This window comes from Lithobates pipiens, unplaced genomic scaffold (genome assembly GCF_037356315.1).
Source record: "Lithobates pipiens isolate NorthernLeopardFrog02 unplaced genomic scaffold, aLitPip1_a1.2 Scaffold_19, whole genome shotgun sequence".
NCBI classification, from domain to species: Eukaryota; Metazoa; Chordata; class Amphibia; order Anura; family Ranidae; genus Lithobates; species Lithobates pipiens.
In genome coordinates, this window is record NW_027507764.1 from 335,267,458 (window position 1) to 335,294,933 (window position 27,476).

Here is a 27,476-nt window from a genome sequence, read left to right on the forward strand (position 1 = left end):
ACATCTGCATGTGCAGGAATGCTTTCTCCTATAGCAACAGGCTTTAACAGTTCTTAACACAAATGTAACAGTTCCTTACTCTTTCACTATAAACACTCCTTTTAGTTCTTCAGCCCACTGAGCTCCCGGTCTCTCACTAGACCCACTGGTCTACCCAATACAACACAAGTCCACCCAGACAGCTGTTCCAGTAGCACAGAACATAGATCACCTGACTCCATCCGAATATATAGGCTCTCCCAGCAGGCCAAGGGATTCAAAAAAACACCTGACCTGACCTTGAGCTGCCCTTCTCATATCTAGTACCACCAAGTACACAGACATCTAGAGGTAGAAGAGAAAAGTGCAAAAGGCCAACCTTAGGGAAAAATCAATAGATCTCTAACAATCAACCAGGATAATTCCAGGATAATTATTCTAGGCGAGTAAATTAGTGAGGAGCAACCCTGCCTAAACTCCAGGGTGCTACATCCTCCCCTGCCCACAAAACGATGTCTCAGAGTTTGCAGAAAAAATAATTTCTATTTAAGCTCTCAAGCACGAGAGCAAGTGTCCTGGGAAAAACTGGCATGGGTGGGGGAAACAGGAAAGGGTTAACAATATAACTATATATATATATATATATATATATGTGTGTGTGTGTGTGTGTCGTAACACAAGCAATAAACATAGGTATCAAATAGACATAAAAGAAGTTATGATGGGTCATAAAACAATAGAGAATCAAAATAGCTATGTGCTATTTTAAAGGTTGGCCTGAGAAACAACCTTAATTCCTTGCTATCTATTTAAAATATATGTACAATAGTAACACAGAAATGGGTTTGTGTTGACGGCAGATTAGATCCCTGACTCTCCTTAGCCAAGGAAGACGCACTGACACAGCAACACCCGAAAGAGAAAATCAACAGCAATGCAAAATTGCATCCTATCCTATTGTAACAAGGTGGAATATATAATACGTGATTAAACAGGTTTCAATTATCCTCAGCAGAAGACAGCATAGCAGGGTGAATACACCCTATAAAACATTTACATTAATCATATTGGGAGAACAGGCCCCATCCTCGATGGAGAATGCCACCTCCTTCTCATTGATCAACAACTTACACTTGGCACATAATGTGAATAGAGTTCACTCAGGTCAGCACTGTTCATGTCTCTGGTGACCAAATTAGTGACAGTCCAAATGTGTGGTTTAGTCCATTATTCAAAGGCATGCTGGGGATTGGCCCCTCTATTACAGCCTAATCTAACTGACTAAACACTTAGAGTCCAAGATAGTTTACACTCCATTGATCTCCCTCTGGGTGGACTATATTTCCCAGCAGTTTCCCTTCTTCTACAGGGACAACTCCGGGGACAAAAAGGCATAACTGCATTTCAGGCACCAGTCCCTTTGCAAAAAAGACATCCTCACTCTATCTACATGACACATGGGGACTTAGAAGATTTTTTTTTTTCTTAAGAGCAGAAACCTTGTGAAGATCACAGGTTGCCCTTCAGGTTGAATCACCCCAACAACTTCAAACTTTAGCCAACATGGCTCAGGTGGGCACTCCATGTATCCGCCGGCAAAATTCAGTCCAGCACAGTCTGTGTAGCGCAGCTCTCTGGAATGTTCTCCACTAGCAACACTTTAAATGTATGTGTGAAGTGGCTGTCAGCATAGCATCCTTGACATCACACAACACATAGACATTTCGATGATATTTCACCAATAGTACCCAGGGTCGGGTAGAGTTAGCATTCACCGTGCTGACAAAGTACTTGATGATTCTTTTGTAGACTTTATCTGCATCAATCCAACAAACATAGGTAAGACAAGTAACAACTTAATTACGCGATTCTTAAGATGGTATTGTTTCAACGATTCCGCCAACAGTAGAACACTTCCTCCCTTAAGATTGGGAAGTGAACAGTAAGAAGTAAAAATTTTCAAGGCTCAATGTATGATAGCTACTTTACATAACAGTCACTTTATTCATCTCGTACATCCTCCCTTCCCTCTTCACTTCACCGATTTCGGGCACCACCGGGTGGGAATCCGAGACCGGTCACATCGCTTCAACTGTGATGAGTGAATATACTGGGCCAAATGAGTAATGACTGTGAGGCCACCCTCTTCCGCAACGGTGATACCAGAGGTAGTAGCCGAGGTAGATGCTTGGATCTCCTTAGGAGGGGAATGTGTTACCGGCACCATGTGTTCCAGGCTAGCGGTCACGGCAGGTGTCTCAGAAGCAACGATGGCAGTGGGAACTGACACTTCCACTGTGATGTCTGCAAGCTCACCAGACACAGCTGGTTCTTCTGAGGAAGAGTCTGCCTGGGCCAAAGTAGGACTGCCGGAGTCTTTACTAGTTCCTAACACAAACGTAACAGTTCTTTTCTCTTTCACTACAATCATTCCTTGTAGTTCTTCAGCCCACTGAGCTCCCTGTCTCTCACTAGACCCACTGATTCACTGCCACTGAATCCCTTGAGCTCCTTCAATCTTCACGGTGGTATCTTCCTCAAGTGTTACCCCCGGTTCTCTGTTGGGTCCCTAGTTTGGCACTCGAGATATCTCTCAAGTTTCACCCACACTGGCCTGCTCGGTCCCTAGCTTGACACACCAGGCTGCTCTGCAAACGTCACCTCCGCTGGCTGGGTCGCTGGCTTGATTTCCACTGAAGTTTCCTGATTTTTCACCATCCCCATCAGGTGAGAATGCTGCTCCGGTACTTGCTTCAGTTACTCACTGTGGTCCCTGGTAATAAGGCTGATAGTCCCTTACTGGAGACAGCTTCCCCTCTACCTCCGGCCATGACAGGTTCTCCGGCCGGCAAAACCATCACTTCTTGTTGGACTGCAAGCCGCAGTCCCAACCCTGCACTGCTCTCTTGCTTCTGGATAGGTCCTCAGACATCCCAGCAGCCAGATATGTACAGGATAGGCCCCTTTATTTCTTTATGGTTTTGGTGTGGGATTTTGTATTTTTTTTTATATATGAGTTGTAATAGGTTCCTTTTTAAATGGTTAAAAGGTGGCAGATATGATTAAATAATCAAGCATAGATTTCACTTAGAACCTGTTATTAAAAAAGATGGAAAATTATTCTAACTTGGGTATCAGGTTCTGAAAGACATTAACCTCCCTAGCGGTAATCCTGAGTCTGGCTCGGGCTGGGATTTCTGTACCATAAACGGTAACCCCGAGCCAGATTCAGGATCGCATTGCTGGATACAGGGAGAAGTTACTTACCTTGTCTCCTGGATCCAGTAATCTTATGACAGCGAAAATTCTGCAAATGTGCAAATTTCAGTGTTTTTGGATTTGATTACATTATTGAATAATTTTTATTATTATTTAATTATATTATAAATTTTATCATACCCGGGATGTCTGCTAGACTCTGGTTTGAACAGATTTAAGTGAGTTATCCCTAAGAATTACAGGACTACAATATAAAATGCCAAATTTCCATGCAAAATAATTGTACCGCTTTCAGCACCTAAAACCAGAACTAATCATACCGCCAGGGAGGTTAAAGAAAACAAAAATCCTTTAGTAAATAAGATACTCCCTTTTTCCGTAAATGTTCAGCTCTACCACAAATTATTTCTAATTTTAGTTCTCTGCATTGGTCTACTTTCACATGAGAAATGGTTTTGAAAATATTGCTGCACTAAATTCTTGCTTTCAGATTTGTTTTCCAATGACATTTTGTACCTTATGGAGTTTCATCAGTAAAAAGAATTACAAATAACTCAATAAGCTCAATTAATATGTCATTGACATTTGCATAAGTATAAAAAAAAAATCTTATTATTAAGAAATGTGCATATGGCAGACTTATGCTAATTACTATAAAACTAGAAAAACAGGGTGTGGTAAATATAAAACCTCTCTTGCGAGACCTACCTTGCCCTGTTCTACTGAACTTCAGTCCTTCACCTTTCCCAGGAGAGAAGGTAATATAATATTATTATTTGTGTCCATCAGTACATATTTAAGGGTATACATAAGGATTTAGATCTGAAGTAACTGTCAGCTATACAGTCCGATATGAGAATACCGAGAGTGCTGATATTGGTAAAAAAAAATCAAATTTTGAAATCAATAGATTAAAATCTACTATTTCTTTAGACATTTAAATATTTCATAAATACATTTTTGAAAAATGGTTATGTTAACATTTATTTTAAAATGAAAAAGCAGATTAGATCTGCCCTGATTTGGCTTAGGATGCTGGAAAAATGTTTTGCTGTAGGGCCCTTTACACAATCTATGCAGTGAGTATTCCCTACAATATAGTTTGATTATAGATGCTTAATCGCTGCATAAAAAGCCAGAACAGACAATATAGGCTTTCTAGTGGGCTAAGCTGAATTTCCGAAGGTTAGATGACATGCAATATGCTCATCTACAGGTGGCAGTACAGGTGAACTATTTATGTACTCAAACTATAACACTGAACAGAATTTTTTTCTATCACTTGATTAAAACTAAGAACATGTTACAGTATCATTGCACTGATTTGAAATAAGAAGTTTGAATTAAAACCCATTATTATAAGTTAATTAACTGCTGAAATTCATTATATTTATACCCAATATCTGCTATTAGCTACAAAGCAAATTATTTACTTGTATTTTCCTTTCCATATTATATTCCATTCTTGAGATAACTTGTATTTATAATATATTTAAAATGCCCTGGTCCAAATGTAAATCCGAGAAATGTATCACAGATGTGTAGGAGGTAAAGCCCAGTGTAAGCTCCAACTAGAGCAATTGAGAGTTTACATAAGACTTAATTTTCTTGTTTCCACTGGCTATATGAATCAGGGGGTAGGGCAGCAAAGGCAAAGTAATGCCCTTTACACACAGTCGGAAATTCAGATGGAAAAGGTCCGATCGGATTATATTGTTGGAAAATCCAATCGTGTGTGGGCTCTAGCGGACTTTTCCGATGGAAAAAATTTGAGAGCAGGATCTCAAATTTTCCGACAAAAAAATCTGATCAGACTTTTTCCAATCGTTTGTAGAGAATTCCGATCAGACAAAGTGCCACACATGCTCAGATCAAATTACGAGACCAAAGCTATTGGCTACTATCCTCAACTTAGTCCGGTCGCAAAGAACGAATGTCACCATGTTCCGAACCATCGTATTTTCCGACAACTTTGTTCGAACTTGTGTATGCAACACCAGCTTCGGCCAAAATCCGTCGGAAAAAATCAGACGGATTTTGTGGTCAGAATGTCCGACCATGTGTATGTGCTAGTGGTATAGTGTGGGGACATTAAATTAAACCTGTCGCCAAATGTAATACCTGAATAGGAGGTACATTTAGGTCATAACCGATATAACCTTCTGGAAAGTAGAACTGTAAGGCATCTTGGAAGCACCCCAACTTGGGGCAGATGTTCTTCAGCACCAACTTTTAAAAATTTCAAAATGTCTACACTGCTGGGGGAAAACGTTTGAGTGCACCCTGCTAAAACAGATTTAGCAAAATATACTAATTGGCACCCATATAATTTTATTGTCAGTTTTTAAAACAGAAGACATGTTTCACATTCCAAGACTATTGCGGTATAGATAGCACAATAAGATAAGTACATAATAATGCAGTAAACAGGTATCTGAGTCACACAGGCAAATATTCCACAGAATCAGCTATCCATCTTGGTAATAACATGTAACTTTGGAGTTGATTTGTTAAAGAAGTCAGCTGTTGTAAAAGAAAATATCTGTGAAGAAATGAAATAGGGAAGAGAAGGAAATAGAAACAATATGAAAGAAAGGAATTCACCAAGGTATAGATGTATCAATGTCATGGTCTGTAAATACGATAATGTGATATTAATAATCACAGTACGATGAGAGCTGATATACTGTAAAAAGCGTACATGCAAATTTTTGCTTTTCACCTGTGGTGAGACATTTACTTTAAGATGACCCTGTCCAAGTCCAGGAGTAGTACCATGTGAAGAAAACAGCTTCGTATTTACCAGCCCATGGGCCATTTAGCTGGAAATTTGCCCTGTAGCAGAGCTCGTGGCACTGATCCTATCCCACACTTGTATGTGGAATAGTATGTCCTCCTTTGGCTGCAGTAATTCCTCGTGATGATCCCTATGTGACTGTTGTGTCTTTCAGTGACTAGGGGTCAGCAGGAGAAACTAAAGCAGATAGTGGAGAGACCCAATAATTATTCAGCCCTATTGAATCTCTATTTAATTTAGGGGCCAATGTCAAGAGCTCTGCTAAACAGTGACGTTTACCAATGGAAGAGTAAGTATAAAACTATTTTCATAACAGTGAACTATTTAACAACTTTTCAACAACATGGCACAACGGTGTACAGTGCCAGAGAGAGCTTTGACTGTACTTCTCCCTTAAAGCGTTTGTAAGTAAAAAAAAAAAAAAAAAAAAAAAAAAATCCTGTTCCCATATAGCAAATTAAAAAGCACAGTGCTTATGCTGTCTAATCTCCCCCACTCTAAAATGTAAAAAAAATTGTCTGATCCTGACACTTCCTGCCCTCCCTCCTGTAAACTGACCACAGTTTATTATGGCTGCTGAGCCATGACACAATGGTCAGTTTACAAGCCTCTGTCATTCGCAGCCCTGCTCTTTCCCCCCCCCCCCCCTTCCTGTCTTTCAGATTATGTGTCTGTGTGAGCCATCTCCACCCCCCCCCGCCACTATTTGTAGTGCATACAAATTTACAAAATGCCACTGGGAGCCCCTCTCCCTTATCCGGTGATAACTCACAGTATAAGTGTTTGCCTAAATCTACGCCTCTAAATACCTTTTTTCAGGTATATTCAGGCGAGTCATGCGACTCCTGTCCACTCTACTACTATTATCCAGGGCTACAGTGGGAAGTGCCGAGTGGCCAGCACAGTGGTCATGTGACCTCCCAGCTGACGTCAGAGGGAGATCTCGACCCCTCCCGCTATAGCCCTGGTTTGTAGTAGCTGGGAGTCACGTGACCGGCCTGAAGATACCTGAAAAATTGTATTTAGAGGCATAGATTTAAACAAGCACTGTGCGTTATCTCGGGATAAAGGAGAGGAGATGGCAGTGAAAGTGTTTTGTCTGGTAACAACCAATTTAGTTTAGTCAAAAGACAAAAATACATAAATGAAAAACTTGCATCCTCAAGATCCACAATCCAGAGCCGATAAAGAACATGGGGAAAAAACCCTTCTGGCATTTGGTACCCACAGAGTGCATTTATATTTATTTGGGTAACTAAGGAATATAATAAATTAACATGTTTGTACCAGAATTTGAAAGGGCCTTTCCCCACTGTTTTATATATTTCTTTGCTTGCCAATTGAGAACAATCTAAAAGAAAGTATAATGTTGATAACATTTAGTGAAACAAATTGCCGGACTTCGCCAGCTGGTTTATAAAATGCTACCATGTATCCAGTATACAGTATCTCACAAAAGTGAGAGTACCCCTCACATTTTTGTAAATAAAGCAACAATTTTTTCTTTTTACATCTTTTCATGTGACAACATTGAAGAAATTACACTTTGCTACAAAGTAGTGAGTGTACAGCTTGTGTAACAGTGTAAAATTGCTGTCCCCTCAAAATAACTCAACACACAGCCATTAATGTCTAAACCGCTGGCAACAAAAGTGAGTACACCCCTAAGTAAAAATGTCCAGTTTAGGCCCAATTAGCCATTTTCCCTCCCCGGTGTCATGTGACTTGTTAATGTTACAGGATCTCAGGTGTGAATGGGGAGAAAGTGTGTTAAATTTGGTGTTCTCGCTCTCACTCTCAAATACTGGTCACTGGAAGTTCAACATGGCACCTCATGGCAAAGAACTCTCTGAGGATCTGAAAGAAAAAATTGTTGCTTTATTTACAAAAATATGAGGGGTGTACTCACTTGTGAGATACTGTATCTCATACTGTATATTATGTATCTTACAAATTTATATGTGGTACATCAAATTTGTCAAAAATCTAGGTGAGGCTGAATAGCAAGTTGAAATCTGTTTGAAGCTTTGTTAAATCAGGCATTTTGACACACCCTTTATAGCCTAACCTGTTTAATTATATGTACTTTGAAACATTGAGTTCCAGATTGTATATATTCCCATCACGTTGCAAAACATTGTACAATAGAACACTTAATTTGAGCTTGTCAATTTAGCCTTCTGTTTTAAGAGGACATAGTTCCTCTCAAGTGTTCCAATATATATATTGCAGCATTTTAGAGGAATGTTTTTTTAGTGTGCTTAGTTAGCTTTTTGTTCTCAAGTTTGGGTAGCCCCCAAGTCCCACATCTTTTGATATTTATTTTTGATTTTAATAATATATATTTAGAAATTTGTAAATAAATAATGTAAGACGCTATTCCTATGTTTACAAAAAGATTTACCGTATATACTCGAGTATAAGCCGAGATTTTCAGCCTCTTTTTTGAGGCTGAAAGTGCCCCCCTCGGCTTATACTCGAGTCATCGCCGTCTGTCTGCCCGAACAGCGTGTCGAGCAGACAGACAGCGGCCATTCTAACTTTCAAAAGCCGCGCCTCCCTGTCTGTGATAGGCGGAACACAATTTCCCAGCAGTCTGTGTTCCGCCTATCACGGACATCCGCTCATCCTCATACTATGGACGAGGATCAGAGGATGTCCGTGATAGGCGGAACACAGACTGCTGGGAAATTGTGTTCCGCCTATCACAGACAGGGAGGCGCGGCATTTGAACAGGGGAATGGGCGCCGACGAAGAGCGGTGATCCTGGGACGGGACCGGACGGAGGCTCGGCTCGGCTCGGGACGGGACGGGACCGGACGGAGTCTCGGGACGGGACGGGACCGGACGGAGTCTCGGGACGGGACGGGACCGGACGGAGGCTCGGGACGGGACGGGACCGGACGGAGGCTCGGGACCGGACGGAGGCTCGGGACACAGGTAGGCTGGACACACAAGGCCACACACACACATTATGTGCCATCTGCATACTTTGATCACTACCACACCTGTTTGGCAAGTGCTGCTGACATTCCTACTTCCTCCAGTTCCACAGTCCACTGCCTTAATGTCCCAGGAACTCTCAACTTCATGCATCCTCCCCCTATGCAATGCTTTATTTGCATGTTCTCTCTTTTAGGGAATGTAGAAAATGTACACACACACACACACACACACACACACACACACACACACACACACGGATGGACACACACACACACATGGATGGACACACACACACACAGGGATGGATGGATGGATGGACACACACACACACAGGGATGGATGGATGGATGGACACACACACACAGGGATGGACAGGCATATCTCACCCTCGGCTTATACACGAGTCAATAGGTTTCCCAGTTTTTTGGGGGTAAATTGGGGGCCTCGGCTTATACTCGGGTCGGCCTATACTCGAGTATATACGGTAAATGAATAACCTTGATATAGTGCAAAACTTTGTTTTTTTTAATTAAAATGTGCAATCAAAATATGTAGTGTGCTTCACAATTATTACATAGCATATGTTCGATTAAACGCCAAACTAAAAATAATAATTTTTTTAACAGTATCTACATAAATTGGCAAAAAGTGTAAATTTTAAGTCATAAATTAAACAAAAGAAAAGTCTTCTGTGCAGTAATAGTATTAATCAATAAATCAGTTAGTTCCACCCACTGTACCTCATATGCTACTGTGCAGAACTTCTCAGCTCTCAAACACAAAGTGGTCTACCAGCAGTGTTAAAGTGATTGTAAAGGTTAGTTCATTTTTTCTTCCCCTGGTCGGCCTCAACAATCGGATTTGTTGTAGAACCGATCGGTCTCCAGGCCCAGGTCAATGATTTCTGGCCTGGACCTGCTGATCGGTCCTGACGAACGAAATCCTCCCCTGCCTGTGTAAGTGTAAACACAGGCAGGGGAAGTGATGTCATCTCCCCTCGTGGAACTCTTTTCCGTTCCAGAGAGAGGAGAGAGGACATCCAAACGTGAGTTGCACCAACACTACACTGACACAGTACACATAGGCACACATTTTGTCTCCTGATCACCCCCCCCCCCCCCGTTAACCCTTTCACTCCCTGTCACTGTGTCACCCAGTGCAGTTTTCATATTTTTCTTTGATCACTGTACTGGTGTAATTTGTGACACTAATCAGCGTTAGGGTACTTAGTAGTGGCCCCAGATAGGTCTAGGGACCCCTAAACCACCCTAATAAAGGTTTAACCCCTTGATCACCCCCTGTCACCAGTGATCACCGTATTAGTGTTATGGGCGATGCTGGTTAGCTTGTTATTTTTTTATAGCATCAGGGCATCCGCCATATATTACCCAATAAAGTTTTAACCCCCTGATCACCCTGCGGGTGAGATCAATTAGGTTTTGGAGTCAGTTAGGGTCTGCGTCACCCCAGGCAGTGTCAGATTAGTGTCAGTAGCTCTAACACCCATGCACATACTATACACCTCCCTTAGTAGTATAGTGTCTTTGATCTGATCAGAACTATTACTGGTTCCCAAAAATGCAGCGTTAGCAGGATCAGATCAGATACCTGCTAGCACCTGTATTCAGTCCCTCCGCCCAGCCCAGCCCTCCCAAGTGCAGTATCAATGGATCACTGTCACCTACAAAACACTAAACACATAACTGCTGCATTAGCAGAGTCAGGCCTGATCCCTGCGAACGCTAACAGTTTTTTTGGTAGTGTTTGATGCAGTAGCTGACAGTCAGGTGCTCTTTTTTTCCTTTGAGTCTCGCTAGTGTACTTGAGTCACCCGTGGACTTTCAAATATGCTGGTGAATGAATTGATATGCTTTTTTTCTGTCAGTGTAATTTAGGTGACTATGGAACCCATGAGCAAAAGCATTGGTGAATTTGCATTGGACATTTTCAAAGAGATAAACAGCTCAAACAGCAATAGCAACATTCTCTACTCCCCTGTGAGCCTTGCTGCTTCATTGTCTTTAGTGTTGCTTGGATCACAAGGAGACACAGCCTTTCAGATAGAGAAGGTAAGAATAATTGTTATCCAGTGATTGAAATATGATAAAAGTGAAACTGTTGTTATGAAAATGTTCCGAAAACATGAACTTTGGACAACTAAATGGTAAACACGTTTCAAAAAAGTATATTAAACACCCACTTGTTTATTACAGGTTTTTATATAGCACTAACAATTTACAGCCATAACTTTTTGACCACTGACAAAGTGATTGAATAACATTGATTATCTCGTTACATTGGCATCTAAAAGCTGATGGAATATATAAGGCAACAAGTAAACATAATATCCCTGAAGATGTGTTGTAAGAGGCCGCTCGCTCGTCCCCCCTTTCCTGGCCGTCCAGGTAGCGTGCTCGAACAAGGGTCTGATGTGGACCTGGGGGGACCCCCACGCCGATTTTTTTCGGCGTTGGGGGTTCCCCTTTAAGTCCATACAGGCAGCGGGGCCAGCGACGTATCCTTCGCGGGCCCCGCCTACCTGGAGACACGCTCGAAATGAGCGGACTTTCCTCCGTGTGTGTGGGCGAGTCGGTTCATTTCAAAAGTAGGGCGGATAGTACGGCGGACTTAGTACGCTGTATTAGTCCGCTGAAAAAGTGCCGTGTGTGGGCAAGTAGCCCGTTCGGAAAGTCCGACGGACAGTCTGGCGGGAAGTCCGCCAGACTAAGTCCGTCAGATAGATGGCTACGTGTGTACGTGGCATAAGAGATACAATGTAACAGTCACCACTCTACTTATTACAGTATAATCCACCTCCATGCTCATAGATGAGAAATCTGGAAAAGTACACAAAAACGAGCAGTTACTCAAGCAGCACCGTAGAACATTTCCCATTATTTAAGAAATGTGCTAAATACAAATTCTTAACATGTCAAAGAAACAAGAAAGCACCCACTTATTTTGTCAGGGCTATAAAATCATATTCATAAAGTATTACTATTTTTTTCAGACACCCCATAGAATAAAATGGCGGTCATTGCAATACTTTATGTCACACCGTATTTGCACAGCGGTCTTACAAACGCAATTTTTTTTAAATTAAAAAATAAGAAAACAGAAAAGTTAGTCCATATTTTTTTTATATTGATAAAGATAAGGTTACATTGAGTAAATTGATACCCAACATGTCAAGCTTCAAAATTACGCCCGCTCGTGAAAATGGCGACAAACTTTGACCCTTAAAAATCTCCATAGGCGACATTTAAATTTTTTTCCAGGTTACCAGTTTTAAGTTACAGTGGACGTCTTTTGCTAGAATTATTGCTCTCACTCTAGCGATCACGGCGATACCTCACATGTGTGGTTTGAACACTGTTTTGTTTAATTGGAAGGAAAACATATGACAGAACAGAACATACAGGAGTTAATTTACTAAAGGCAAATAGGGATTTCAATTTGCACTTGCAGCAAACATTTGCCAGAGCTTAATGAATGTGGTTAAATTTTCCTTTTGCAAAGAATACCCAATCAAGTAGAAGAAAAAAACAACTGTATTTTTGGTTGCACGAATGGATGATGGTAGTCAACAGAGCTTCACCTCATTCACTAAGGTCTGGGGAAAATTCCCCGTAAAGTGCAACTTCCCTTGAAAAGTAAACAGTCTATTTGCCTTTAAATATTAACCCCACGGTGTGAGAAAATTATTCAATTAAAAGCTGGTATCTTTGTGCACATTTTGCAGCCACCGAGTAAAGGAATTTCATATACCGTATTTATTGGCGTTTAGGAGGGAATTTTAAGGAAAAAGGGCCGAAGGCGGCTGGAAGCCGCCCAGAGCCCAGAAATCGCGGAGGATCGGCGTATAACACGCACCCGCGATTTCCCCCTGATTTTAAGGGGAAAAAAGTGTGTGTTATACGCTGATAAATACGGTACTCAAAAAAGATTGATCACATTGTTGTTTGACGGTTGTGGTAAAATAACAATTTCAGGTAACAAGTGAAACCAATGAGTGAGCCATTAAGCCAGCAGCTACTGCGACTTTGCTAACATAAGAACATCTTCATGTTTACCTTAAACTGAGTTTTCTGCAACCAGATGCAGTAAGGATGCAGTGAACTACTCAATGTTTTATTTTCACTTCTGATTAATGCTTATCACTCATTATGATGAAAATTTATTTTTTAGGTTCTTCATATTCCTAACCAAGGAGATGCAACACTTTCTCTAGAACCTTATGAAGCTGGCAGCACATGGGCTGGTGATGATTGTGAACAGATAGTAAGAAATCAGGATACTATAATGACCTAATGTATTTAATGTAACAAAACGTATAAGGCAATACATAATTTCACTGGATTGATTTTAGGGAGTATACATTTTTGCACTATACCTGTACGGTATTGTACAGTGTTGCAGAGCTTAATAAAATGAATGACATTTGTGCAGATGAGAAGTGACTTCATGGGGGTGATTCAAGTTCAGCAACACTGTAATCACTTAAATCATCCAGTCGTGTGCAAAAGAATTTGGGATGATTGAAGTTTCCTTTCCAATCGGCCTGGAAACCATCGTTATCAAAACAGAGTGGAAGATCCAACATTTTACAGTTGTCACCAGGAGGTAGGGCTACATCTTTCAAACAGGACACTTGTTCTGGTGACAGCTATCTAAGGCTAGGTTTACACTTGCAGTTAGGTGGTGGTGAAAACAAGCATTTGAGACGTGTTTTTACTGCCCCCAATAGATCCCCCTTAAACTGAAAAGGCAGTGGACAGGGGTATACACATGATGCTACCGCAATGCTGTGCTTCGCAGTGTAGCAAATATTATCCACCTTGGTGGGCAGCCCATTCAAATTCACACATTTGCTGGGCTGTGCTACAGTATTTAAGGGTTAAAGTAAGCGGTGAGGAGGTGACATAGTACCCCCTCATTACCTGTCAAACTCCCTGCAGTGGATCATGTTTCAGAGAGCATTTGACAGGTGGTAAGAAGGTGTTACATTAGCTCCTCACCGCTTTCAGTCAACAGCGCCATGCCTTAATGCCAGCTCTTCTGTTGGAGGTTCATCAAGTTGTTCCTCAGCAGAAAAGTCTATTACATCCCCAGTCTCGAGAACTGGTGTCTGGGGATAGAGGTTCACCATCTCCTGTCTGTGGAACCCAGAAGATGTTATCGGTGCTGGCAGAGCTCTACCCCGTTGTCAGCACTTTAGCTTTGGGGACGGCAATCTCCGGAGCTTTCACTACCGATTTTGGGGCATGCTACTGTATGGCCTTTCCAAGTGCTGTTCTTTCCTATGTGACGGGAGTCACTTTGGGCGGGGGGGCCTTTGGAACCCATCTTACCTTAGAGAGGTTGGGAAACTCCTTTTTCAGCTCCCCAGGCCCCACTTATGTGTAGTTATCCTGTGTCTATTAGGGGCACAGGGTGACCAAGAAGCCCAGTCTGGTTTGCCTTAACCAGACTCACAGTACAACCATGCATACCATCCTTAGCAACTTACCTTGCCCCTCCTGGATGTACTATTCCCCAGACTCAGCATTTAGTTTTACCCCTGTCATATATGTGTGGTTTGTGTTGAAAGTTGGAGAGGCTACTGCACTTGGGACAGAAATATGTATCAACGATATCCCTTAAGAAATCTATGAAGATAAATTAATTCCACCTTTTTAGACTGCTGGAATATTGTAGGAGTTTGTCTCATAGACTGCTGTTTACCTTTTCCCAGATAGTTTGAGATGGGATGGGGTTTGTTATGCGTTTATTGTCTTTGTCCCATTCTTAATTGGGGACACTTATTGTTTCTATCTACGTGCCCACTTACTGATTGAATTATTTGTTGAAAAGCTTGAATATACTTGTATCTCATGTTACTGAATGTACATTTTATCCCAGCCTGTGTCATTATGCAAAGAAGGGGGGATTGTCCCAGACTGCATATCTCTTTGTGCCTGTGTTTCAATAAACAGTTGATGTTTTGCCCCACTGCAGGCTGTGTCCCGATAAGTGACTGGGTGAGCTAAGGGATTTTGGATTGTTCTGGTACCAAGCAAGAGAAGCTTATCCATCACAGTTAACTCCTCCCCGCTTGCTTTAACCCCTAAAATCCTGAACCACACCGTCAGTGTAAATAAACCCTTAGAGGGAAACTCCCATCACTTTGTAGAAATCTCCCCAATGGGATGAAAAAATAAACTTATTTAACCCATTATTCTTTCTATTCAAAACAAAAAAAGTTTGGCCACTTTGAAGATTACTGGTTAGCCTTCATTTTTATTTAGTAATGTAGTAGAGGAGCTCAGTGTTTTCATATACATTGATCAGCATTGTCTATTTGTTTTCCAATAGGCACCTAAAAGTGAGAATGTGGTTCCAGATGTACACAACAAATTAAAGGCATTGTTTGACAAGTTGAAGACTACAAGTGATTCAGAGTTGAAAATTGGTAATGGACTTTTCACTCAACTGAACTTCCCCATCCTAAAAGTAAGTTGGTCTTCAGGGAACATACATTTTAATTTAATTAGAGCAGTGTGGCAGTCAACTTTCTTATACAGGGTCTCAAGTGTACCCCTAACAAAAATAAATAAATTAAATAATTTCAGCTTTTCAGAGCAAAATAATATAGCCTACCTACTTTGCTACTGTAATATTACCCTGCACTTCAAGTTTTGTGGGAACATGTTATTATCTTCTTACCTCCCTCCTGCAATGCAATGTTCAGCTCCAAAGCCCGTCGCCAGACTTAGGCGCCTTTCAAACATACAGACCGTTCATCCGTTTTTCATCCATCCGTTGACGGATGAAAAATGGACATCAATGCATTCCTATGGAAAAACGGATGACAATGGATGATCATTAATTTTCATCCATTTTCATCTGCTTTAATCAACATCCAATCCCCTAACATCCTATTTTAAACTTTTTTTTCCCTCTTTAACTGGTTCCTGACCATGTCACACAGATATTGTGGTACAACGGCTCTCCTGGGTGAAATCCCATACACATACGTCCTACCTGTTTTCGGCCACCAGAGGACGCACACGCATGCTGCATGGCAGGGGACCCGATGCTCATGGCCAACAGGCATGATCAACACCGGCCATGGCCATGTGTGATCGTGTGCATGAGCACCAGCACAGGGATTTGTGTGTGTGTACACACAAAGCCCTGTGCAGTCAGAGGAGAGGAGCCATATCGTTTGTTCCTACTAAGTAGGAAAAACAATATGGTTCCTCTCCTAGTCAATTCTATCCCTACACAGTTAGAACACACTGAGGGAACACACAATTAACCCCTTGATCCCTCCTAGTGTTAACCCCTTCCCTGCCAGTGACATTTACACAGTAAGCAGTGCATTCTTATAGCACTGATCGCCGTATAAATGCCAATGGTCTCAAAAAAGTGTCAAAAGTCTCTGATGTGTCAGTCGCAATGTCTCAGTACTGCTAAAAATTGCAGGTCACCGCCATTATTAGTAAAAAAAATAATAATAAAAATGCCATAAAATGCAATAAATCTTTCCGATAGTTTGTAGACACTATAACTTTTGTGCAAACCAATCAATATACGCTTATTGCAATATTTTTTACAAAAATATGTAGAAGAATATATATTAGCCTAAACTGATGATAAAATAGTTTTTTTTTAAATATAAGATATTTATTATAGCAAAAAGAAGAAAACATTTTTCAAAATTGTTGCTCTTTTTTTGTTTATAGTGCAAAAAATAAAAACCGCAGAGGTGATCAAATACCACCAAAAGAAAGTTCTATTTGTGGGAAAAAAATGACACGCATTTTGTTTAGGTACAGTGTTGAATAACCACGCAATTGTCAGTTAAAGCGACACAGTGCCAAATTGTAAAAAGTGCTCTGGTCAGGAAGTGGGTAAAATCTTCCAGGGCTGAAGCAGTTAAAAACACTGTATATAGCTGGTTGCTAAGGAAGGGGCTGGGAAGCTGGCTGCCACATCCTTAACAACCAATGATTCATCAACTGTCAGCGGAGTTTCCCACTGAAAGCTGAATGTAAAATAAAAATTGTGGGCAAAAAAAAAAAAAAACTGCGTAAAAAAACGGCGTGTGTTCACCCACGCCAATTTTTTTTTTAAATGGCATGTGGTCCCCCCTAAAATCCATACCCTTATCCGAGCCTCAACATGGGGGGATGGGTGCATGAGGGCCCCCAAAGCACCTTGCCCCCATGTTGATGGCTCCCCTCATGTGAATGGGTATCAGGCACATCGTACCCCTACCCACTGAGCCCAAAAATCTGTGAAATATAAAAAAAAAACAAGAGCAGGTTTTTGACAAGTCCTATATTAAAAAAATAGCTCCAAGCCATCTTCTCCCGCTACTGCCTTCTCCCACAGCCATCTTCTCCTGCTGCTGTCTTCTTCCTTGCTGCGGGGAACCCACTTAAAAAAAGCCACTCTTCTTCTGTGGCTGTCCTCCTCTGTTGTGTTGTCACAAGGGGCAGGTTCTCTGGGTGATGTCATTGAATGGCCATGCCCCATGGCTATATAAGAGGTGCCAGATAGCAGGGGACAACACATCAGAGGAAGGCCGCCTCAGGAGAAGAGCGGCTTTTTTGTTTTTAGCGGATAACTGGTGGTGGGGAAGAATACAGCGGCAGCAAGCAAAAAGACAGAGCAGCAAGGAAGAAGACAGCTTTGGGAGAAGACTGCTCCAGGTGAAGATGGCACAAGAAGAAGAAGTCGGTTCTGGGAGAAGACAGCATCGGGAGAAGATGGCACCGGGAGACTTGCTAGAGTTATCAGGACAACCCGATTGCCAGGGTTGTCGGGAAGAGGCCATTGTCCCCATAAAAATGAGGCAAGGTGCTTTGGGGCCCCCCATGTTGAGGGCATGTGGCCTGTTATAGTTCAGGAGGGGGGGCGCTCCCTTGTCCCCTCCCTTTCCTGACCTGCCAGGCTGCATGCTCGGATAAGGGTCTGGTATGTATTTTGGGGGGGAACCCATGCCATTTTTTTAAAAAAACTTGACGTGGGACCTGGTATGGATCTGAGGGAGGGACAACACAGTTGTTTTGCCGGCAATTTTCTGACAAACAAAATTTGAGAGCTGGTTCTCAAATTTTCTGACAACAAAATTCATTGTCGTAAATTCCAATCGTGTGTACACAATTCTGAAGCACAAAATTCCACGCATGCTCAGAATCAATCAGCAGAGTTGAACTGGCTATTGAACTTCTTCTTTCTCTGCTTATCGTACGTGTTGTACGTCACCACATTCTTGAAGTTTGGCATTTCCAACAACATTTGTGCGACCGTGTGCATGCAAGACAAGTTTGAGCCAACATCCGTCGGAAATAAATCCAGGATTTTCTTGTCGGAATGCCCAATCGTCTGTACGCCGCATGACTGTTTTGTAGAGCACTGTCCAACCACAGCCAATGTGCCCAGTGTCAATTACATTGATTCATAGAAAATATTAATCCAGCATCCCATTTGTAATAGTTTTTGAGTGGAAAAAGAAACCAGTTCACTTTAGTGGTTGCCTTTCATTAGCCTCTCTATCCTGCTGTCAAAATATTTTTTATTGATTGTGTTAATACAATGGAAATTTAGAACATGCGTCAAAAATATAGAAATTTCACAACAGGTATTTGTGAATGTTGATAGCCTTTTATGCGGCACAGTGCCTTAAAGATGTTGTGCAATTTTTATTTGTACTAGGTCTAGTAGAAGTAGTGATTTGTTTCTAGACATCTGAAATCTGATAAAGATGCAATTTTTATATGTTCATCCCTTTTATATTTAGAGTTATCTAGAATCTGCTCAGAAACTCTATCAGGCAAACCTAAAGTCTGTTGATTTTGAGAAGGACAAAACAAGAGAAGACATAAACACGTGGGTTGAAGCCGAAACAAATGGTATGTGATAGCACTCTTTTTGGTGGACCCTGTTCAGCTGATTCAGCCCCTGGTTTCTTTATAAAGCCATCAATGGTATCACAATTTCCAACTCATTTTCTGCCCACCTGGTAGATTTGTGTGTTTCGTCTACTACTACTTTTTATTCTCCATTATAGAAAGTGAATAAAAAACATGGTGAATGGGAAACCTTATATTGGCTGCAGCAGGTATATAAACCCTAAAACTTAGCATTTATTTAAACCCCAAAACAAACATTTAATATATTGCATCTTACCAGACTAGTGTGTTGGCTGCATTCGTTTTTTGTTTTTCCAGTTTTTTTACTTTATTCATACCTGGTAATTCTGTGAATAAAGCACATCCCTAGGATTACATTGCTTCATTGTTCTTTTTTTGTTTCAGTTGTCCAGAAGGTTTTCTGTGTAAGGACATCAGAAAAAAGATAGTACTACAGAACTGTGTTCTTCTCTTATTCTCCATAATATAAAGGGGCATGTACTGTAATTGATAAGAGTCAGCACAGGCTGAGAGTACAGGAAATTGTTACTTCACAAGATGGGAGTATCAACTGCCATTTTTTTGCATTTATGGAACATCTAACATTTTAAAATGTATAGTTAACAGACCAAAAGGGAGCAAAGAGAAATGTTCTTTTGCAGGGTTTACATACAGATATCAACAGATAACCAACTAGAATCTCTACGAAACATACCGGCAGGTGACCCATATGGCCAGCATCTAAAAAAACTGAAATAAAAATTGTGGTGGACCAACTCTTTGTTTATGAACATTGCTTGTGTTTGAATTGTAAACCATTACATATCAAACATTTCTAACGCCTTTTTTCTATTCATTTTCCTATTGTTAGCATTAAATTTGTCTGCAAAATGTATTTATTTATTTTAAAGGTAAAATAAAGAATTTGTTTGCTCCAAATTCTCTGGATAAGAATACTTCCCTGATCCTGGTGAATGCCATTTATTTCAAAGGGAAATGGCTGAAAACATTTAAAAAGGATATGACAAACAATGCTCCGTTTCACGTAAATGAGGTAAATGAACATATTGGACACAAAAAAAGGCAACGGTATTTTGTACAGGCATACCCCACTTTTAAGTACACAATGGGGTTTATTTACTAAAGCTGGAAAGTGCAAAATCAGGCTCACTTCTGCATAGAAACCAATGAGCTTCTAATCCCAGCTTGTTCAATTAAGCTTTGATAATAAAACCTGGAAGCTCATTGGTTTCTATGCAGAAGTGAGCCTGATTTTGCACTTTCCAGCTTTAGTAAATAAACCACATTGCATACTTAAAAGTGGGGTATGTCTGTAGTGGTTTCAGTTAATTTTATAATGAATTTAAATATAAATATTCTACACATCTTTATGTATACAATACTAATATCACTGAACAATATGAACTATTCCTCACTGATCCCAGCGCCCAAAAGGAAAGCAAGTTCTCAAAATCTCATCCAATCAACAGCTGCTATCATAAATAAAATTACCAATAATGTAGACATATAGTATAAATCAATCCTTGTCTTTCATAATATTACACTATACTTTTAGCACTGTCAATATAGTGTAATATCATGGAAGACAAGGATTGATTTATACTATATGTCTATATTATTACATCTTTATGTATATAGTACCTATATAGTTTTAAATGTATGTCCACTAAAGCATCACTTATGTTATATTTAACATGTTTTACTTTTTTTTAATGTACAAGAATAACTATAGCCGTGAAGCGTTTTCCAGTGTCTTTGCATAATACTCATAATGCATTACGTGATGATGTTAGCAAAAATTACAGCGGCACTTTCCCCTTCTCTTAAAAATTAAAACAAAAGCACCGTTTTGTAATAGCAATCAGCAAACAAATACTTTTGGATAATTGCAGGCTTTCTATTCTTTGCATTCTTGTTCTTCTCCATTATTCACACTGTGGCCCCTTTTACTAAGGCCAGATAAATCCATCTCCCTTTACTTTCGGGAATTCTGCCTAGAACTTTGGGTCTGCCTTCTGCAACAAGTGACATGAATTTCCCAGGATGCATCTGTAAGGCCAGGGTTACATCACCAGTTGGCATAAAGAAACCAGGAAGTAGAAAAATGGTAACTGTAAGAAAAAGCAAAAAAATAAATAAATTTTTTTCTCAACTAATAAATGTAAGATGATTTCATATCAGCATGCAGATCTGTATACTGTTGTGATTTTTAGAGAAAGGGAGGAAAGTCCACTTTAATCTTTTTTATATGATATGACTGTCACAATCTTTTTACAAAATAAGTTTATATGAAAATTAATATACAATGTATATGTGTAAAATGTTGCGCTATATAAGTACCTGTAATAAACAAATTATATGGATGTATAGTTTATCGATTAGTGTAACAGTTCACCCAAATCTCATTTGCATAGAACCTGGCCATCTTTAGCAATCAGATGTTCCCTGCAGATTGCCTTTTTTGTGCCACCAAATGAACTTATTTTTTATTCAATAACTGGTTAATAAGAGGGTCTTTTGGATCCCTAATGCCACGTACACATGACCGTTTTTTCCGTCAGAATAAACTCTGATGGTTTTTCCGACGTAGTTCCACTAAAACGAACTTGCCTACACATGATCACACCAAAGTCTGATCATTTAGAACGCGGTGACGTACAACACATATGACGGGACTAGAAAAAAGAAGTTCAGTAGCCAATAGCTGCCCTTGCATTGTTTTTGGTCTGTCGGAGCAGCATACAGACAAATGGTTTTCCCGATAGAAATTGATTCCTTCAGAAAGATTTAAAACATTTTCTATTTATAGGTCCGTCAGAATTTTCGAAAAAAAAATCTGCTGAAGCCCACACACAATCGTAATATCCGATGAAATGATTCCATCTGACTTTTTCTGCCGGAAAGTCCGACTGTGTGTACACGGCATTATAAGTTCAGTTCCTACAAGCAGAACATGCAATGGTCCTGCTGCCCACAATTATATTTGGAATGAATTTTACTGAGTTTTGTTTCCTTTATTAATACAAAAAGGGAAAACACTGCGCTATAGTTTGTGAAGAGATGGCCACAACAGCCACAACAGCAGCCAACACCAAAAACAAACAAAGTTCGACAGGTAAAATAATAAAAACAGTGTAGCGCTTCGATAATAATAAATGTGATCAACATAAATTATAAAAATAATAATAATATAACAAAAATCGCATAAATATAAATGCCTAGAGATAAAAGTCCAACATTAGGCGCTCATTCCACTATGTAGCTGGCATAGGAGTGACCAAGCCGTCACAGAGAAGGAAAGTGGTGTACTAGGCGAATGTATTCATGTGGGTCTACTTGATTGTAAGCATCAGAGAAGAGTAGATAAATACTTCTTACCGGAACAGTTGGACTCACACAGTCATATGACGGTTGAGTCTAGAAGGCTTGAGGTCACAATCTGGGACCAAGGAGTGTAAGGAGAGAGGTCTGTTGAGCTGATGGAAGAGCTCCGGGCGGTTGTAGGCTCAATGATGGATCCTTTCAGATGGAACGTCAAAGTAATCAAGCTCAGACGCAGCCCGTTGTACCAATACTCCAACCTCCCCCGGATGAGGAGGGGGGTGTTGTGAAGTTTTAAACCAAAAAAATGGAGAAAAAGAAAAAAAGGCTCCACATGGTGCGGGTCAAACGATATAAAAAATGTTGGTTTATTGAAGTCAAAAGATAATTAATGACTTGGTGATCACATAAAAAACAAAATGAAATTAAAAGCAATGTGGGGTGCCAACAGCTCGCCCGACGCGTTTCGACATATGTGTCTTCGAAGACACATATGTCGAAACGCGTCGGGCGAGCTGTTGGCACCCCACATTGCTTTTAATTTCATTTTGTTTTTTATGTGATCACCAAGTCATTAATTATCTTTTGACTTCAATAAACCAACATTTTTTATATCGTTTGACCCGCACCATGTGGAGCCTTTTTTTCTTTTTCTCCATTTTTTTGGTTTAAAACTTCACAACACCCCCCTCCTCATCCGGGGGAGGTTGGAGTATTGGTACAACGGGCTGCGTCTGAGCTTGATTACTTTGACGTTCCATCTGAAAGGATCCATCATTGAGCCTACAACCGCCCGGAGCTCTTCCATCAGCTCAACAGACCTCTCTCCTTACACTCCTTGGTCCCAGATTGTGACCTCAAGCCTTCTAGACTCAACCGTCATATGACTGTGTGAGTCCAACTGTTCCGGTAAGAAGTATTTATCTACTCTTCTCTGATGCTTACAATCAAGTAGACCCACATGAATACATTCGCCTAGTACACCACTTTCCTTCTCTGTGACGGCTTGGTCACTCCTATGCCAGCTACATAGTGGAATGAGCGCCTAATGTTGGACTTTTATCTCTAGGCATTTATATTTATGCGATTTTTGTTATATTATTATTATTTTTATAATTTATGTTGATCACATTTATTATTATCGAAGCGCTACACTGTTTTTATTATTTTCCTTTATTAATATACTTCCAGACCCTATACTGATTCTAAATAAGATGCACAACTTAGATTAGTATGTAAGCTATATCATTTTTAAATATTGTTTCTTATAGTGTTGTATAATAAATTTTTGCACATATAAAACAACTTGCAATACACAGCCAAGCCAATGTAAAAATATTTTATTTACAATTATTCATATTCCTTCTTAGGATGTAAAAATACCAGTGCCAATGATGATTCAAACGGAAAAATTTAATTATGGATTTGTAGAAGAAATGGATGCTCAATTTATTGAACTGCCATATGAAAAAGAGGACTTCAGCATGTTCATAATTTTACCCAATGAAATTTTTGGTCTGCAAAAGGTGAGATTGCATTGCATTCAATACATATTACTTTATAGTGTTTATATTTATTACTCATATTTAGGGGTCTATTTATAAAAAAAACTAAAAACATTACCTGAGACATTCGCACACAGCTGTCACAAATCACGTGTCTAATATGTTTATTTCCTAGGATTGTCAGCCCCATAGTTTGGCCATAATGTAATATTTGTCCGATTGATATATTTCAGAAAAATACAGCCTTATGGCCAGTATTTTGATTATTTGTGATGGCCATGGAAATGCGCGAGGCATTTACACAGCTTCTTTCTTTTTAATTAAACCTCTAAGTGTTTATATGTATTTACTTAATTATGTTTACATACAGTATATACATGTCATAGAAACACAAAAGTGTATGGAACAAATACCCAAAAGCACAATAAATATATATAATTCAGTGGTCTCTTATATCATAAACTTTTCAAGTCTACAGGTAACTGTAATTTTCTTGTTAGCTACATGTTCATATGAATATTATTGAAAGAGTGGTACAATGTTTTTTATACTAGCTAGGAGTGAGCACATATTGCTGATGAATAAGACTTGCCTTTATTTAGAGCAGAACGATAAAAAAAAGTGTATGTGGTGGTCTACTGGGGGGGTGGACTTGCGACCTGAAAGCTCCTTTAAAATAAGGGGGCACCCCCCCCAAAAAAGAAAGAGTAAGGGGCACATAATAACCCTGGTTAAGCATTCACTGAATTCCTGGCAATTGTGGGTCTGCAGATGGGTACTGATCCTTATTTTGCTTCACAGTTCTTTTTTTTCCTGAAACTTCCCTCTTAAAATGAAGGTGCGTGTTATACACCAATAAATAAGGTATATCCAAATAATACGCCTGAGTTCATCTCTTCACCACACACAGCCACAAAGGCAAGAGAAAACTTGTTGGGCAGTGTATTAAAGCTTGAACGAACACACTTAGACCAAATTTTAATTGGCACCATAGCTTGTAGACTAACTTTCACACAGACCAAATAATATTCACTGATTTGGGTTATTTTTTACCAAAGATATGTAGCAGTATAAATTCTGGCCAACATTTATGAAGAAAAATTACTAATTTTCAAAATGTTATAACCAAAACAAAGAAAAATACCTTGTTTTACAAATTTTTCGGTCTTTATTTAAAAATAAAAAACCCAGTGGCGATCAAATACCACCAAAAGAAAGTTCTATTTGTGTGGAAAAAAGGACAAACAAATGAATTTGGGTAGCATGTTAACTGACTGAGTAATTGTAATTCAAAATGTGAGAGCACTGAAAGCTGAAAATTGGTCTGGTTAGGAAGGGGGTTTAAGTGGTTAAAGAAGCATAATTTATATTTTATAACCCCTAATAATAATCTTTATTACAATTTTCTTTTAGGTTATCGAACAGATATCTTTGGAGTTACTGATGAAAGCGACAGATTCCAAAAATATGCAAAAGACAAAATTAGAGATACACATTCCACGTTTTAAGATAGAAGAAAGCTATGATCTAACTTCACACCTAAAAAACATGGGAATGCTGGATGCCTTCAGCCAAAAGGCAAATTTATCCGGTATATCTGACGTTGGCCTTTTTGTGTCAAAAGTGATCCATAAAGCCTTCATTGAGGTTAATGAAGAAGGAACCGAAGCATCGGCTGCAACTGGAGTTGCTATTCTACCAAAATCAGCCGCAAGGCAGTTTATAGTAAACCATCCATTTTTATGTTTTATCAAACATAATGCAACCAATACTATTCTTTTTTGTCTCAAGTTTTGTTCACCATGCCCATAACTCACTATGATGCATCTATACACATACATACAGTACATATAGACACACACACGCGTGATTTATGTGCATGTTCTTTTTAATAACTAAATTTTCCTCCTTTGAGCTCAGTATCCTGATTGTGACCAAAAGAAAATTCCCGATCAGCCATCTTGAAACTGACATTGAATTTGTTACCTTTGATCTCTTAATATTTACATGTGTAAAAAAAATAGAGCTTGTGTCACATTTTGCTAAGCAAGTAAAGTAAGTAATTTGCAGATCATTTTTAGATTGTACTTTGTATGGAAAGTGAACATTATTTTCTAACCAAATTATTTGTATCCACAACCTGAGTTAGCCCATGGAGGATAGGGTAATTCTTAATATCTAACCAATGTTGAATTAAGAAAACTTTACTGTGAGTTTTTCTGGATGTATTAAAAATAAGATAACCCTATTTAATATCCAAGATATAGTAGTATAGTGCTTTTGCTGAATTTTGAGAAATATTTTAGACACTTTAGGTTCAAAATTCATGAAAGTTTATTTTTGTATCTTTACCTATGACAATCATTTCAAACTTTGTTTGCAGAGCAGCTGTTCTTCTTCGGTATATGATTTGTTGAGGAAAGAACTGTGTCCCAATAATGCATGTAAAAACAGCAACCACCAAATGCAACAAATACAATCTAATAAGCTGCTGTCTGGCTGCTTATGTGGCAATACTACCTCCTGAAACATGGATGGCTGAATTTACTGTATTGGATATTACACGTACAGTAACCCAGGGATCCCAGTTCCTGAAAATGTCTGCTGACAGCTAAAGTTGATGAAAGGGAAGGGTGTTTGTCAGAAGACCAGTCATTTCTATGTTCCAGCACCAAAATCAAAGCTTTGTTGTCATCACCACCCTTCATCCAAAACTTCAGTGCCATGCACAGAATTTGTTGACACATAGTGACCCAGGCACTTTGCATTGGGTATACCAGAGCTCCAACTTCTTAGCTGGATAATTCTGCTTTTGAACTGAGTGTATCCTCTAGTGTTCAGGAAATAGCAGATATATATATATATATATATATATATATATATATATATATATATATATATATATATATATATATATATATATATATATATATATATATATATATATAATAGCTTGAGGTACCTGCTTTTTTAGATGCAACTTTAAGTATGGTGTTGTGTATACACCTTTTTATTTTATTTTTATGTCTATGGGATATCTTTTGTCTTATAAAAGGGGCTGAAGAAGGATTAGATGCAGAAGATAGATTCTTGTTTTGATCATAGGTTTCCTAGTATAAAGTGGCCAGATTTTCAAAATTAAAGCCGGGGACATATTTTATTTATTTATTTTTATTGGCAAATGGTAAACTATTTTATAAGCATATTTTCCTCAAATGATATATGCAGTGTATGTGGTGTGAGTTTATGGAATGATTGTATGATATATACATTATTTCTCACATTTCGTCCATGAGATAAAAAATAAATACTTCATACCACCATCTAGAGCACCGTAGACATTACAGGGCTCCATTCATACCACCCACCAGAGCACCGTCTACATTACAGGCCTCCTCTCAGAACACTGTGTAGCCCCCCAGTCTGCACAATCCCCTCCGCCCAGTCTGCAAAATTCCTTCCCCGTCAGCACAACCCCTTCCCCCTAGTCTGCAAAATCCCCCCCCCCAGTCTGCACAATCCCCCCCCCCGCCCAGTCTGCAAAATCCCTTCCCTGTCAGCACAACCCCTTCCCCCTAGTCTGCAAAATCCCCCTGCAGTCTGCACAATCCTTCCCCCCACAGTCTGCCCAATCCCCCCCAGTCAGTCAGGACAACCCCCCCAGTCAGTCAGGACAACCCCCCCCAGTCAGTCAGGACAACCCCCCCCAGTCTGCACAGTCCCCACCAGTCTGCACAACCCCCCCCCCCAAGTCAGGACAATCCCCCCCAGTCAGGACAATCCCCC

The 27,476-nt window shown here is 39.8% G+C and overlaps 1 protein-coding gene across 1 annotated transcript; it reads left to right on the forward strand.

Annotated features, from left to right (window-relative positions):
* The first annotated feature begins 3,901 nt into the window (after positions 1-3,901).
* On the forward strand, positions 3,902-25,903 carry LOC143996807 (serpin B4-like). The gene is made up of 8 exons (XM_077492083.1): positions 3,902-3,956; positions 10,827-11,010; positions 13,130-13,222; positions 15,296-15,433; positions 18,732-18,843; positions 19,755-19,897; positions 23,556-23,711; positions 25,104-25,903. The coding sequence occupies exons 2-8, from the start codon at positions 10,843-10,845 to the stop codon at positions 25,500-25,502; spliced, it is 1,209 nt and encodes a 402-aa protein (XP_077348209.1). The 5' UTR covers positions 3,902-3,956; positions 10,827-10,842; the 3' UTR covers positions 25,503-25,903.
* The last annotated feature ends 1,573 nt before the right edge of the window (positions 25,904-27,476 follow it).